This window comes from Lissotriton vulgaris, chromosome 5 (assembly GCF_964263255.1).
Source record: "Lissotriton vulgaris chromosome 5, aLisVul1.2, whole genome shotgun sequence".
Taxonomy (NCBI): Eukaryota; Metazoa; Chordata; class Amphibia; order Caudata; family Salamandridae; genus Lissotriton; species Lissotriton vulgaris.
In genome coordinates, this window is record NC_141693.1 from 1,390,568,852 (window position 1) to 1,390,584,653 (window position 15,802).

At 42.7% G+C, this 15,802-nt stretch overlaps 1 protein-coding gene across 1 annotated transcript in view; it reads right to left on the reverse strand.

The window, feature by feature from the left end:
- The window catches only part of LOC147712639 (chemokine-like protein TAFA-2), a 404,289-nt gene that overhangs the window by 91,232 nt on the left and 297,255 nt on the right, over positions 1-15,802 (reverse strand). Inside the window, exon 3 of the mRNA XM_086923335.1 lies at positions 6,700-6,849. Within this exon, the coding sequence (XP_086779461.1) occupies positions 6,700-6,849 (150 nt within the window). The remainder of the gene's footprint in view (positions 1-6,699; positions 6,850-15,802) is intronic.

The following is a 15,802-nucleotide window of genomic DNA, read 5'->3' on the forward strand; positions in this document are numbered from 1 at the left end:
GTTGGGGGCTGATAAGGGGTTGACTCGGGTCCCTCTGATGAAAATGTTGAGTAATGTAATTTAGAGTCTGAGTCTTTGAAGGTTTATGTTGGGGTTGCTGATTTAGAAATGGACACTTCTCGTTTTCTTCTTTCCTCAGGAAAGGCTGTCTGCCACAGCAGGCCAAACTCCGAAGCTGATTATCCCACAACATATTTCATGGGAGTTACGAGAGTTCATACTTGGATGTCTGTCAAAAGTATTAGTGCATCAAATGTTAATCACAGACTCTCAGCCCAACTCTTTATGATTCCCTCACCAGCCCCATCTGCCTTCCTGAGATGTGTTCTGGCCCCTTCCAAGTGATCGATCACTGAATCAAAGAACAGCCTTTTGAAGGGTAAAAGTAGTCTCTTCCTTCTTCCCTCTAGTTCATGTCCCACCCAGCTCACAGAAATGCAGCAATACACAAATCAATCTAGGGGAATTCCTCTCTTCCTCTTGTCATCACCAGGCACTAGGTTCTGAATATGGAACCCAAGGTTATCCATGTAATGTGCCATTGCAGGCACACTTACTCAGTGTACATTCCCAGCATGCTTCCTGTTTACTTCCATGCATTTTACCATTACAAGTACACAAGTGCATTCAGCACACCCATTCAGTTGGCGCACATTGTTCAGCACTGAAGCTTTTCTTCACTGTACAAGGGTGTGATGCAATCAAACACACACTGCCAGCACACACTCACCATGTGCACGCCACACAACACTTCATCCTTCATGTATTGTACTTCCAGCAAGCACACATACAACCAACACATGATTTTATTTCTCATGCAGTGCACAGCACTTCATCTCTCATGTAATGTATTCCCAACTGGCATAAGTACATTCACATAATTTACAAACAGAAGGGGGAGAGAGAGAAAAGGGAATCAGAATGGATTCATTCTCCCTGGGCATAGATACATAAACAAATAGAATCCAATCTCTTAGACTTTGGGTGTATCCTCCGCAGTGGGGCACACCTTCCTTGTTTTTAGGTCCCCTCACACACCAACAGGCCCCTTGGTGTCATACTTCATCATGGGGGTCATCGTACCCCTCTACGGGGTACGACGTGCTGCGACCTACAGATACGTGGGAGCACTTGATGGACTATGTGCGGTGTTGGTGAGGTTTTTTTTATATATATGTGAGTGTATTGTGGGGTTTGGTAATTAGTGAAAGTTTAAAAAGGACCTGGCTCGTGGGGTGACTAAAAAATATTTAATAAGCCCCCGGGCTGGTACTGTTAAAATGCAGGTGGGAGGTTGATACGCTGGTAAGGTGCGTTACCTCCTAATGGTCTGCGTCGACATGTTTCGGTGCAAGAAGCACCTTCTTCAGAACGGGGTGCAAAAATCCCCACCTTACTCACGTTTCTCTAACCAATACTAGAATTTTCTAATAAAAGTGAGGAAAAGATTACAGTGCAGGTAAAAACAATGTACCTAGCAAAAAAAGACATAGGGGGTCATTAGGATTGCGGATTTTCCGCATCCTCTGGGCCGGTGGAAGCCACCGCCGGCCCGGAGGATGCGGAAAATCCGCAGCGGACCCACCAAGGACCCACCACCACATTAGGATGGCTGGTGGGTCCTGGTTTCCGTCCGCAGCTTTTCCGCCGCGGCTGGCTTACAACCGCGGTGGAAAAGCTCTAACATGGTGACGGTGTCTGTCAGACACCGTCCGCCATATTAGGATGGCCTGTTTCAGATGCTTTTCCGCGGCGGGTTTTCCGCCGTGGAAAAGCATGTGTAACTTCACTGCGGGGGCCCGTTGCGGGCCCCCTAGGTGAAGGGGGGTGGGGGTGCACATGGGGGTACCTATGGTACCCCCCTGCTTTTGTATGCGGAAAGCGGCAGGCACCGTGCGGTGCCTGCCTCTTTCTGCATACAAAAGCAACACCTGCATTTTTAACATTGCCGCGGGTGCAGCTTGAAGCCGCACCCGCCGCAATGATAAAAATAGAGGATGTGACCGCCAGGGTGGCGGTCACATCCTAATTGCACAGGAGGGAACTCCGCATGCCATGCGGAGGTTTCCTCCTGCTCTGGGTTCGCGGACGGACGCAAGTCCGTCCGCGATCCTAATGAGGCCCTAGGTCTGTTAATCAACCTGTAAAGGGAAGAAGACAAAAAAAAAATCTGGTAGTCTACCTCTCCATACCCATAGGTAAAATGTCCAGTGGTTACAGGTGATATACTATGGCTGTATTTCAGTGCTTATAGTGGCATAAAAGTTTTGAAAAATAACACACACTAGACACACTGACACATAACATAAAATGCACACTTAATAAAGAAAATTCAGTTCAGGTGTTTTTAAATTATTTTCTGTCCGTTGCACCATTGTTGGTAAAATAGGAAAAGACAAAGTTGTGTTGTGTCCCTGTAAAGTGAAAAAGGAAAAATATCATGCCATTACATATTCACAACATACTGTTTTGGAGTTGAAGAAAAAGCCTCATGAGCCAAACGTCAGGATCTGGTGTGCTAAATAGCACCTGTTTAGGAAAGAAAGGCATATTCAGGTCCTAGTTTTACTTACAGTAAAGTAGTGGAGACGCTGCTCGTGGTCATCAGACCTTTCTACTCACGATTTCTGCGAGGAAATACCTCCCGATCGATCCCTTCGTGGCTCCGATGGTAATGCCAGAAGGTTTTTAGAAATCGGGGTTTTGTACTATTTCCCGGGTAAAGTTAATTTCATAATTGAGTAATTGAGGTTTCCGTTTGGCCATATAAGGTCTTTGTTGGTTTTTGCTCGCGTTCGCCTTTCGGAAGCATCTTCTTTTTGCACATGCTCCTGTGTGCGCGTTGTGCCCCCATGTTGCGCATGCGCTGTCACAGTTTTAGTTCGTGATCGCTGTATAGGAGCGTCTTTTCATCGTGCATGCGCCAAATTACGCGGAGGTCCTTCTTTTGCGCAAGCCCTGTTTGTAGTGTCCTTGTTTTCTGTCCAGCGCTTGCGCTCTCCTGTACGTACGTTATTTTTCATGATGGTTATTTGGGGCAATGTAATTGTTACCATTTTTATATAGGTACTCCGAATGGTGTTTCCTTTGAAATACCTGCCTAATTTGGTCTTTATTTCGCGGATCATTTTTGCTTTGTAAGGAGAAGACATGGCTTAGTGGAGAGGCAATTCCTGGGGCATGTAATTATTATCTGGTGGATATACCATATGGTGAGAGGACATCTACATGGGTACTCATTTTATCTGGATTTGTTTATTACACCTCGTGGAAGAGGCCATACATCAGGAGACCATCTATGTCAGCTGACCCCAGGGGATATTGTCATTCAGGCCTGTAGTGTTAGTCCCCAGCCTGAATACCCATCGTTGCTCCTTCTCGAAGAGTCCCTGTTCTGATGGGAGTTGTTCGACCACTGTCCACCTGATGTCAATCACACAGTGTCCATTCTCAACAAAATGTGTGGCCACTCTCAACGAAATGTGTGGGGATTTGTGCACCCCGTCCTGAAGAAGGTGCTTCTTGCACCGAAACATGTTGATGCACACCACAAGGAGGTAACGCACATTACCAGCGTAACAACCTCCCACCCGCATTTTAACAGTACCAGCCCGGGGGCTTATTAAATATTTTTTAGTCACCCCACGAGCCAGGTCCTTTTTCAACTTTCACTAATTACCAAACCCCACAATACACTCACATATATATATATTAAAAGAAAACCTCACCAACACCGCACATAGTCTATCAAGTGCTCCCGCGTATCCGTAGGTCGCAGCACGCCGTACCCCGTAGAGGGGTACGATGACCCCGATGATGAAGCATGACACCAAGGGGCCTGTTGGTGTGTGAGGGGACCTAAAAACAAGAAAGGTATGCCCCACTGCGGAGGATACACCCAAAGTCTAAGAGATTGGATTCTATTTGTTTATGTGTATAAGTACATTCACTACATGCAGTAACCACATATATACTACATAGTACTGTGCTATACCTGTACTTTACCCTTCCCAGGTACACATACATCTAGTGCAAAGTCACTACTCTTGACCTGTTCACTACTACTGATCACTACATGGCATGCTGTTAACACAGCACTTGTGTTGCTTAACTCCTGGTGAAGACAGTAGCCTTCCACCACTATGAGGGTAGCTCTTTTTTGGGCACCCCTCTCAGTCTAAGACTGCAACCCGTGAGACATTCTATTTAATGGAGCCCGCGTATAATCAGTGTTTGCGTATCATTCAATCAATCAATCAGTGAGGGTCTCAAGGTGCTGTGTCTGGGTGCGGAGGTTAAGTCCGTAGGTTGAGCCCCTTCTCGACATCTGGAATTGTTCTCTGGGTTCAGGCCAGTTTCCCTCCATTTGGAAGGAGGCCATGCTGGTCCCGATCTTAAAAAAGGCGCATTCAGATCCTAGCCTCTTCTCAAACTACCGGCCCATTTCCCTTCTTCCCCAGTCAGCTAAGATCTTGGAGAAAGCAGTCCAACTGCAATTGGCTGAATTTCTGGAGACTAATCTGCTTCTCCATGACTCTCAGTCGGGATTCAGAGCAGGCTTCAGTACGGAGACAGCTCTCCTTGAAGTCTCCGAAACTGTCAGAGAGTGTGTGGATAGGGGCGAGGAGGCCATGTTGGTCCTCCTCGACCTATCCGCCGCCTTCGATACGGTTTCCCACACAATCTTATTGGATCGCCTGTGCCAGTTGGGCATAGGAGGTACCGTGTTGACCTGGATTAGTTCCTTCTTGAAGGATCGTTCTCAGAGGGTCTTTCTGAAGCCTTTTACTTCGACTGAGAAACCTCTTCTTTGTGGTGTCCCCCAGGGCTCGGCCCTGAGCCCTTTATTATTTAATGTATATCTTGCCCCTCTGGCCAAGGTGGTGGAATCTTGGGGAGTCAGAGTGATCTCCTATGCTGATGATACCCAGCTGGTGTTTTCTTTTAGGGATCACTCTGACACCTCTTTTGCCAACTTTCGTCAGTGTTTAAATAACATCTGCAATTGGATGACCACCAACCACCTCAGGCTTAATACTGATAAAACGGAGGTTATGTTTTTTAATCAGAAAACTCCTATTCCTTCCAGCCTGTGGTGGCCAGTGGTCCTTGATCCCCCCCGATACCAGCTGTCACAGTTCGCAATCTGGGCTTCCTGTTTGATAATACCCTTTCTTGTGCTCCTCACATCACTAAGACTACATCTGCCTGTTTTGCGAAATTGGGTATGATTAAAAAGATTCTGCCTTACCTCCCATTGAATGCTCGTAGAACGGTGGTTCAGTCACTGATCACGTCTCACTTGGACTATGCGAACAGTCTCTACGCAGGTGCCCCTCTGTACCAGACTGAACGTCTGCAAATTGTGCAGAATGCCGCTGCCAGATTGATTGGCAACATTCCGTTTCGACAATCTGTAGCACTCTATCGTAAACAACTGCATTGGCTCCCTATTACTAAACGGATCCACTTTAAGATACTGATTCTTGCTTTTCGAGCCTTGAACAATCTTGGCCCAGGCTATCTGAAAAAACGTCTTATTCTATCACACTCTGTGAGATCCTTACGTTCCAATAGTTTACGTCTCTTGGTTGTCCCACGCTTCCGCCTTTCTAGAGTAGGCGGTAGAGCTTTTGGAGTAGCAGCAGCTAGACTGTGGAATAACCTCCCCTTGGAGCTAAGATTTGTCCCCACTGAATCCATCTTTCGCCGCAAACTAAAGACTTGGTTGTTCTCTTCTTGATTCTCTCCTCCTTCTTTGAGCTCATTAGTTGTTAGCGCCGGGACACCCCCTCGGGGGTAGCCGTGCGCTCTATAAAATTCAAAAAAAAAAAAAAAAAAATAAGTCGAAGAACCAGGTCTTCCCGAATTGGGTCAGCAATGGCGATTGTCTGAGGTGGAGGGGCCAAATGTTGCAGGTCTTGGAGGAGAAGTAGGAGAAGGATCTTCCTCCAGTTCTGGTCTTGTTGATTTTTGTACTATTGTGCATTGTACTTTCCATTTTAGCCTTGGGTAGGTGTGGGTTGGAGTTGTCCAACCAGTGCATAAATCCCTCTTTGTACAGGGGTCAGAATTCCACACCTAGTAATTACTGAGTCCAATAAAGTCTGCACTCTTCCTCAAATTTCAGCAGGCCTAACCTGCCGGAATTTAGGATGGGAAAAGTTTAAAGCATTTACTGGGACATAGGAATATTACATAGGAATTTTGGTGTGGTAAACACCAACATCTGGATGTTTTTCAGCAAAAACTTAGAAAAGGCGCTATAACTTCAGAACTGCAGGTGTTGGATTTTATCAGGTGCGATAAATAACACCTACCCCGCCACTCATAATCAAGTCATGGTAATTCTTCTTGATCTTTCCGAAAACTACAGAACGAAAAGTCCTTATATCTCACAGTGTTGACATATTAACTTTCTGTGGTGATGTGTGCCTAGAACACTGCTATGTCATGAAACCGGAATCCTTCGGTGATTCCAGGACATGCAGTTACCTCTGGGCCCCTGTTAGGATTAACTTGCCTTCTCTCCTCTCTGCTTGAATAAACCTTTACAAACTACTGAGAGTATCTGTAGCATTCTTCAGTAATTTGGCGACGAGGATGGGATCACATTGTTTTATATTTTAAATGGAAACAGGATAGGCACCATAAAGATGAAACGTCATCAGCACAGTGAACAAGTTGACATTGACTTACCATCCACGCATGATGGAGCTGCTCGCGTTGTACCCGCTACTTGTCCAGGAAAACAGGAGCATTTTACTGTTTGTGATCTTTCTTCTATTTTATTTTTGTTGCAGCATCTGTGGGCAGCGATGACCTCGCATGTGCCTGGCTCTACATGAACTGAAATGGCATATAAACAAGCATGTGTAAGGCATCTCATGGGTGATGGATTTATGTTGAATTTTTTTATTTACTCAGTAAATCAATGACAGACATAACCATTGTTCACTAAAGGAAAGGAGATTCCAATATTTTGACTTTAATTTGAATTTTATATTTAGGTATCACACGGAGCAGACATAAAATCACAAAGTTTTACATATGTAAGAGGTCCTGCTTGGAGACTGAATGCAGCATTGAACAAAGACAACTGTTTGAACAACGTTAAGCTATAAAAATGGAAACTGAAACATTATCACTCTTTGACCCACTAATAGTTTGTGTCAACTTCACGAAGATGCAAAAATCAACAACTCTTATCTACACTACACTATGACAAAAGTAATTGAATACATAAAAGAAAAAAATGTTTAATTATCGCAAGCATTGTAAAGAGAAATTACATTAGAAAGTAGAGAAAACAGTGACCAGTAGATGGAATTAGCTTAATAATTTAAATTTAAAAAGTACTTTAAAAGCCACAAAGCGAGCCACATTGTGGTAAAAATTGAATACCGATTTATTAAGCAATTCAAATGACAAATAGTCTTTTAAAAATGTGTCTGCTAGAGAACAGCAGCATTCTGTGTGTTCTTACATGGGCTAGTGGGATGAGGACAAGCCTTCAAAAATGATTGCCGGGTCACCTTGGTAGATGTTTGTGTAGTCTCTTTGGTGATGCTGCAGGCTATATACTCAGACTTCAGTCTATTTATGGGTAATGCACATCGGCCATTTCTTAACAAGGGAACTGCACACTGGCCTCTGTGGTTCCATTACGTTCAGAACAAAGGGTCTTGGGGAGTGAAGACTGAACAGCATCCAGGTTTTAGGAATGTACCTAAATGTAAACTTTCAGACAACAGATTGTGTGTGGCATCTGACAAACTAAAAATGGTGCAAATATAATAAAAATTTAGTAAATACCGTAGGTTCTGCTAATTACCCCATCCAAAAAATAGTTTTCCACACAACTTGTGCCGTACGTCGGCATTGACTACAAATGGCACAGATTTCGGTGCCCTTATTGGGGTTGCTGGACCCTTCTTCCTCCAAATTTGGAAGCTTCTGGAGTGGATACTTATTGAATTCTCACTTCATCTTTTGCTTATATACATGGTTATATCTATCCAATTGGTCTTTTATCTAGGACATGACTAATATGATGTGCCAAGACAGTGCACTGCTGTGTTTTTGGATAGACGTATTAGCAGCACCAACAGTACTTTTTTGATTCTTGTCCTGAAGAAGTCCAGTGGTCTGGACGAAACACGTTTGCTGTTATCTCCTGATCATACCTTTCATATATGAATCTTGTTAGAATAAAAAGAAGACTTACACGCATTTTTGAAAATCGTATTGGACTGTTTGGTCATTTCCATGTAAAAGATACAATTATATGGTGCACCTTTTATTATATTTGAATCTGTATAGTCTTGTTGTTGGACTGCACCTTGGCAGCAGGTGCTATAATTGAGTACACAACTCAGGCACAAGGTGTTTCCCTGACATATTCGGGATAACAGATTAGAAGGGGTTTCTACAGGAGTCCTGCTATTGAGGGTATGTTTCAAACTAAAAATGTTTATTCAAGCCCTCCCAACATGGCTGCTACTTCATGTTGAAGACAGATAGCAACCCAGAAGCACATGTCCAGGAAAGTTACCAATAATGGCTGTGCTAACATTGATGCCAAAACACTTTCTAGTGAGTAATTGAAAAACGTGAACTACATCTACTATATTGTCTTATGAGAATGTGTGCTCATGAGATGGCAGCTAGGGCCAGTTGAGTGGAGCATAGGTCTCTGGTGGGGGCATGGAATGAGAGGCAGTGGTTGATGTATGCAGATCCTGTGTCGTGTAGGGCGAGGTTTCTGTACACTTTGTTAGCCCTTTGCTATGGATTGAAACCATTGAAAAAGTAACTTTAAAACATAGATTTCATTATCGAGAAAATTTCTCTCAAACAGAGGTAGGTAATAGTTACCATCAAAAGGGGATTTCTCAATTTCACACTGTTGAAACGGGGCTCTATGAGTAGGCTAGAGCAGCTCAAGTCAAAGCTGATTGAGGCTTTGTAATTTGAAGATGGAAACACGGCAATCAAATACAATAATATTATCTTTCATGATTAATCCTTTATATGCAGAACTCTCTTACATGCAGATATCACAGGTATCACAGGCATTATCCTAAGTCCGTTACAGCTATTTGACAGAAAGGGGTGAGGTCTTGTTTATCTGGAACTTGGCTAAGGTGCTGTCGAAAGATGTCAAGTTTCATCCCTTATGGTGTAGATACATATTAGCATTAAACAAAAGAGCGAACATAAGAGGCACTGTAATTTTCACAAACAGTCCTTTGTCTATTGTGTCACCCAAAACGACCCTTACTCTAAGTCTTTCAATAAAATTGTTTGCTTTAAAAAACATATCGTAAGCTCATGTCAACATATGTTTTAAATCCAGAATTCATTGCTTCATCATGGCAAAAAGTAATTGTCACAAAGTAACCAATTTTTCAAGCATTAAAAGTTTCTACAAAGTCAAAAAAAGTAACTCTAAAATTTAGTTTAGAGATCATAAGTCAACTTAATAAGTTCAAGCAGTACTAGATCCAGAGAGCATAAGAACAATGATTTGTTACACATAATTCATCCCATTTTACATTACAACATTATATCAAAATCTTGGTTGAACATCTAAATTGAAAAACATCACATTTTTAATTTGTACTATTCCTGATACTAATCATGATTTATGAGACTTGTGAAATACTGGAGTTGCTTTACCAAATGTATTGAAGTTGTAAAACATCTTAAAAAGTGCAGATTGATAAAATGTTGCCAAAGTGGTAGTACAAGTTTGACAACAGTGATTCACAGAATATGGCAAATCTTTGATGGAAATGGGAGTAAACATAACTAGACTAATTATAAATTGTTAACCCATTCTATTTTGAGCAAATCTTGATACTAATGTGCTAAAAAAATGTTTGATTCTCCTTCCAAATCCATTGCAGATAATGAGAGAAGGGAATTTGATAAATTCAATACCAGCACGCTCACTATTCTGTTAAAGGCATAAGGCTGCAGATTAAAAACTCAGATCAGTATGGTAAATAGGGGCCCATTAGATATAACTTCAATAAAATACAAAACACCTTGATTTACATCACTGAAACAACTTAACAATAGTAAAAACGCGAACTTAAAAGTGATCAAATTCATAGTTTCAATGAATAAGAAGCTTACCAATAATTGTATGAAATCCCTCCAAGATTCAATAGAAAATGTTAAGAAAAGTGGCAAGCCTCAACTAACTGTTGCCATTTTAGAAAAATCATGGGTATATGGCATTTTACACTAAACTATTTTGTATCTTTCGCGCAACTATGCAAAGTGATCATATATTTACATCAATGTGTGCAAGTGAAAACAATACAGTTCAGTGTTATTGATGATACAATTAATATACTTGAACCAGGAATGCTGAATGGATCTACAAAAAACTTGGCATGAAAGTAGATCCTCATGCAGAAGGTTATCCTTTTTGGCTTGCTGTAACAAAACTAGCAGTTTTTGAGACATACGTGTTTTAGAAAGTTCCTGAATTGATTAACTCTTTTGTATATCGCTGCTGTGTTTAACTTGCAAGTCACATTGCAAATCTTGCCAATCACATTTTGATTTTTTTTACACAAAGTGATTAGCTGAATTATGTTAGAATTTTTTGCAACATCCTGCAACTTGCAATTTTGCTCCATAGTTTTAAATCAACTCTAGGATTTCAAGCTTAATTTTCTTGTATATATGTATCACTTAGAAAGATCAGCTTGATTAATAGTCAGTGCTATTTTGAAATGACATAATTGTCCAAAAATATAATAAGTTCATTTACAAAATTAATAATTGAAATAATATAAATAATCAGATTGTATTCCAATGATATTAAAGTAATCTGACATTTGTGTAATTGTCACAAAAAATAACTCAAAAATCCTTTTCTGAATCTATATCCAAAAGAGACTTGAACCCTTAAAGTTTTAGGCCCAACACACAATTATCTCTCTTTCACACTAATTGTTTTTATGACTGTTGAAGGAAATTATCATCTTCTGTGTGGTTTATTCCGCAGATATTTGCCCTAGCTATCTAATGGCATAGCCCTAGCTGGCATAATTAACTTGCCTCCCTAGTACAATAGCACAAATGGTACCCGGGGCCTGTAATTTAAGCATCTCTTGTCGACCGCAGCACCTATTGTGCCATGCACTACTGTGGAAGTAAAAACATGTCTTTAGGTCTTGTGCCTGACTGCAGCAGTGAAAAAACTGCAATTGTACCTATTAGAATAAACCCTTTAGACTGGCGAAAACCTTTCTTCTAATTATCAATGTCACTTCTATGTGGGCTTTTTAGCCATAAGGCAGGATGCATGGTATTTAAAAGTAGAACATTTGGAAATGTTATGTTAATATTTCCTTATGGTAACTAGCACCCAACAATTTTCCTCCACAGTAGCAGGCCTAGCTGTCCTATGTAGAAAACCTGAGTACAGATTAAAATCATAATACCATATCTCAGAAATTGTGATTAACAGGCAAAGAATTAAGCAACTATTTTGAATAATTATTACAAATCTAATTCAATTATAAATGTTGATTTTCAATAAATTTGAGGAGAAGTAATTTTTAGACAATTAGCTTTTCTCTGCCTGAAGTTTCTGAAGACTATATTGCATTGGCTGTCTAGGTTCTCCCAGTCAGTAATGAGCCTGGAATAGGTTTGAAATGTCTTTTGAAATTCTACTCAAATACAATGGATGCGCAAGTGGATCTGCTTAACACCATGACTGAATCTGTTTTTTTAAATGATCAGAGTTTGGCTGACTTAAACAAACTAATACGCCAAAGAAGGAGGCAGGTGAGCTCATCAAAGATAAGGTCAACCTGACTAAAGATTCCCTACTCAAATCTCCACTATGCCCCCAAGTTCAATCAGAAAAATACAATGACAAAAAAAAGAAGAAAAAGCAACACAAGTCTAGTAATCTGGCGCTGTGGTAATGCATATTAAACCGCTGAATACACAACATTGCCTGATGACCCACTCCCGCACCACATCTTCAACTAAGTCAGCAGCTCCATCGCACCCCACCTGCGCAGCGTCATCAATCTGTCCTTCGAGACCGCGACCTTCCCAGAGAACTGGAAACACCCTGAGATCAATTCCCTACTCAAAACATCCAAGGTGAACCCGAGAGACCTCAAGAACTTCCAGCCCATCTCCCTGCTTCTGTTCCCAGCCAAGGTCATCGAGGAGATCGTCAACAGACAGCTAACCCAATACCTCGAAGAAAACAGCATCCTGGACCCATCCCAGTCAGGGTTCCCAACAACCACAGCACCGAGACTGCCCTCATCGCCGCCACCCACGACCCTGCTGGACAACGGTGAGACCGTGGCCCTCATCCTCCTGGACCTCTTCTCCGTCTTTGACACTGTCTGCCAGCACACACTACGCACACGCCTCCACAAAACAGGGATCCGAGACAGAGCCCTGGAATGGACAACCTCCTTTCTCTCCGGCAGAACCCAGAGCGTCTGCCTCTCCCATTCCGATCTAAATTCTCCAAGATCATCTGCAGCATACCCCAGGGATCATCCCTCAGCCCGACACTGTTTAACCTCTACATGGCCCTGCTCGCACAAGTCGACCGACAGGACAACCTCAACATAATGTCCTACGCCGACGACACTAAACTGATCCTCTCCCTCACCAAGGACCCACTCACCACCAAATCATACTTCTACGAAGGAATGAAGACTGTCGCCGACTGGATGAATTTCAGCCAACTGCAGCTAAACATGGACAAGACGGAGGTCCTCATCCTCGGCTCCAACCCTTCAGCCTGGGACGAACTCCTGGTGGCCTACAGCACTGGGAGCAGCCCAGGACCCACCGACCACGCACGCAACCTGGGAGTCATCCTCGACTCAACACTCTTCATGACCAAGCAAGTCAACGCAGTCTCCTCCTCCTGCTTCAACACCCTCCGCACGCTCCGCAAGATCTACAGGTGAATCCTGACAGATACAAGAAGAACAGTCACCCAGGCCCTCGTCAGTAGCATACTCGACTATGGAAACGCACTCTAGGCGGGAACCACGGCCAAGCTCATCAAATGACTGCAACGCATTCAAAACGCCTTTGTACAACTGATGCTCAACATACCACACCACAGCCACATCACTCCACCCTGAGAAACCTGCACTGGCTCCCCATCAACAAGAGGATTTCCTTCAAGTTCCTCATTCACGCACACAAGGCACTCCACAAGACCGGTCAGTCTACCTCAACAGACGACTCTTCTACTACATCCCCAACCACCAGCTCCGTTCTGTCGACCTCGCCACCGTCCCTCACATCTGAAGAACAACCACCAGAGGCAGATCCTTCTCCCACCTCGCCGCCAACACCTGGAACACCCTCCCACTGAGCCTACGACAGACCCAAGACCTGCTGACCTTCAGGAGGCTACTCAATACCTGGCTGTTCGACCAGTAGTGCCCCCCTTTTTCCCCCAGCACCTTGAGACCCTCACAGGTAAGTAGTGTACTCTACAAATTCTTGATTGAATGATTGATTGATGAAGATCTTACGCTAGTGCAAAGCCAAGACAGTAAGGACCCATCAAAGAAAGGGAAGCTCTACCCTTTATTTAACAAGAAGGCAGGAAAACAGCTGTCCTTAATAGTATCATTTATGAGGGTTGTGAAGCTCGAACTCTAGCTCAATCTCCTGCTTCCACAGACACTAGACCATTCATGCTACCAATCCCAAATGATATTAACCAAATGGAGTAGGTTTGACTCAAGCCAAAACTTATGATTAACAACAGTGGAAGCCTAAAAGTTTCAACAATCAACACAGATCAGGCTCCATCCCTACCTATCCTCCCACAAAGAGCTATCAATGGCACGTTCCATAATAATCCGTTGACTCAGTAGGAGACACTACCAGAAGTTGGCCTCCAGACCTTGTTGGACAAATCTCTGCAGATATGCGGAACAAGCGCTAAGGACCTTGTTAACCCCAATCTAGACTATAACGCCCAATCATTTTGGATTCTGACAGACAGCAATCAAATGATTTTCACCTCAGAATATCACTCATGGGGGAAATATGATACCTTAAACCACAGTTATATGTTAAAGCTACACAGGCAGTACCACCCCTACTGAAGACGTCAATAGCAGACATTCAATCCATTGAATTCCTGGCACCAGTGGAAGGCAAGACACATCAGTCCACCCTTGTGATTTGGGCCTCCAACCTGCTGGCCAGGAAAGTCTTCCAAGAAAAAGAGTGCTTTCCCAGCTGGGGAATCAAGATCGACAAACATCGCTCATAAGCTTACCCAGCCCTGCTTGCCTATCAAAAGATTCCACTCCAACGCGAGTCTTAAAAGACAACAAGCAAGCATACTGGATCCTTAGAAACCCCGTAGACAATATGACTTCACTTTCTCCCTTGAAACATAAAAGTATTCCACAACAGACTCGTCTAACTCCACAACCATAGTCTGGGCTGGCTATCAGCAGCCCTGCATGTTGTTAAGACAATTCTGACAGGTCAACAATTAAACTCCTCTGACAGTTCAACCACCCAAGTCAACGAAATTCATGAAACTATGTTCATGATATATAAACGGCAGGGAACATCCTTTACAACGCAACTTTTACCACGCAGTGCTATTACAACGCAGGTTTTACAACGAAAACCATTACAACGCATTGCACTGGGGGGCGCTCTAGGATAGGGAATAGATTTAATTTACTATCCAACACCTTCCCTAGTGTCCACGGGGACTGGAGTTGGAATAGTTAATTAAACTATTCAATATCCAGCACCCCAAAGCGCTATGCATTGTAATGGTATGCGTAGTAAAACCTGCGTTGTAACAGCATGCGTGGTAAAAGCATGCGTTGTAACGTCATACAACCATAAACGGCTCATACACTAAAAATCACAACAAGAGTCTGATAAATCTTTTGAGGGAATACCAAATTATAAATACTACAAGTAACATGAGCTATACGGCCAGTTTCAATCAATGGATTTGCAGGCTACTTCAGCACAACGCAAAAAATAAGGAGGCTTGGCCACCCAAAGACAGGCCTGGCAACATTTGTTGCAGCAGCACTTAAGATAGACATTGAAACTGGTGGAATCTGGTGACAACCACATCTTAAAAGTCATGTTGAAGAAGGGGCTTGAAAAAGTGAGAGATCCCTCTTGCTAATTACCAAACAGTCTGTCTGAACCATAAGCAACAGACCAACAGACGCAAGGGCGGTGGCACTGGTAAAAGCTGGTGAATCCCTTTGGCTAAGAGTATGAAATTGCAGATTCTAACAAGATGCACCACCAGTGTGGTCCCACTATTCAGCTGGCTTGCACCCTACAATTGATTTTACAGTGGTAACTCTTCCCCTTGTATGTATAATCACATTATATTAGATTAAAAATATATATGAAAACGACCAAGGACAACATTATATAGAGATCGATGCTCAATGCTTCTTCCATCAGCAGGAAAACACTTCTCAGGCATTACTTCAATAAGGATCACCTCACACCAATTTCGAAATGGGCACTCATTACAAACAATGCAATACATATTTACTCGTTAAACACCCGGCCAAGCACACACCAAGTCACAAAGAGCTCACAAGACCAAAAAAGGATGAAAATATCTGCCGCATTTTGAGGAGGAACCTTCACAGAATCCTGAGAATGGCTAGAAGACGACATTGACACCTTATGATTCAAGCTAATCTGAAGCTCATAAATAACATTTACCAAAAAACTGTTTGGGAGGAAAACATTTCTACAAAAAAAAAACTTT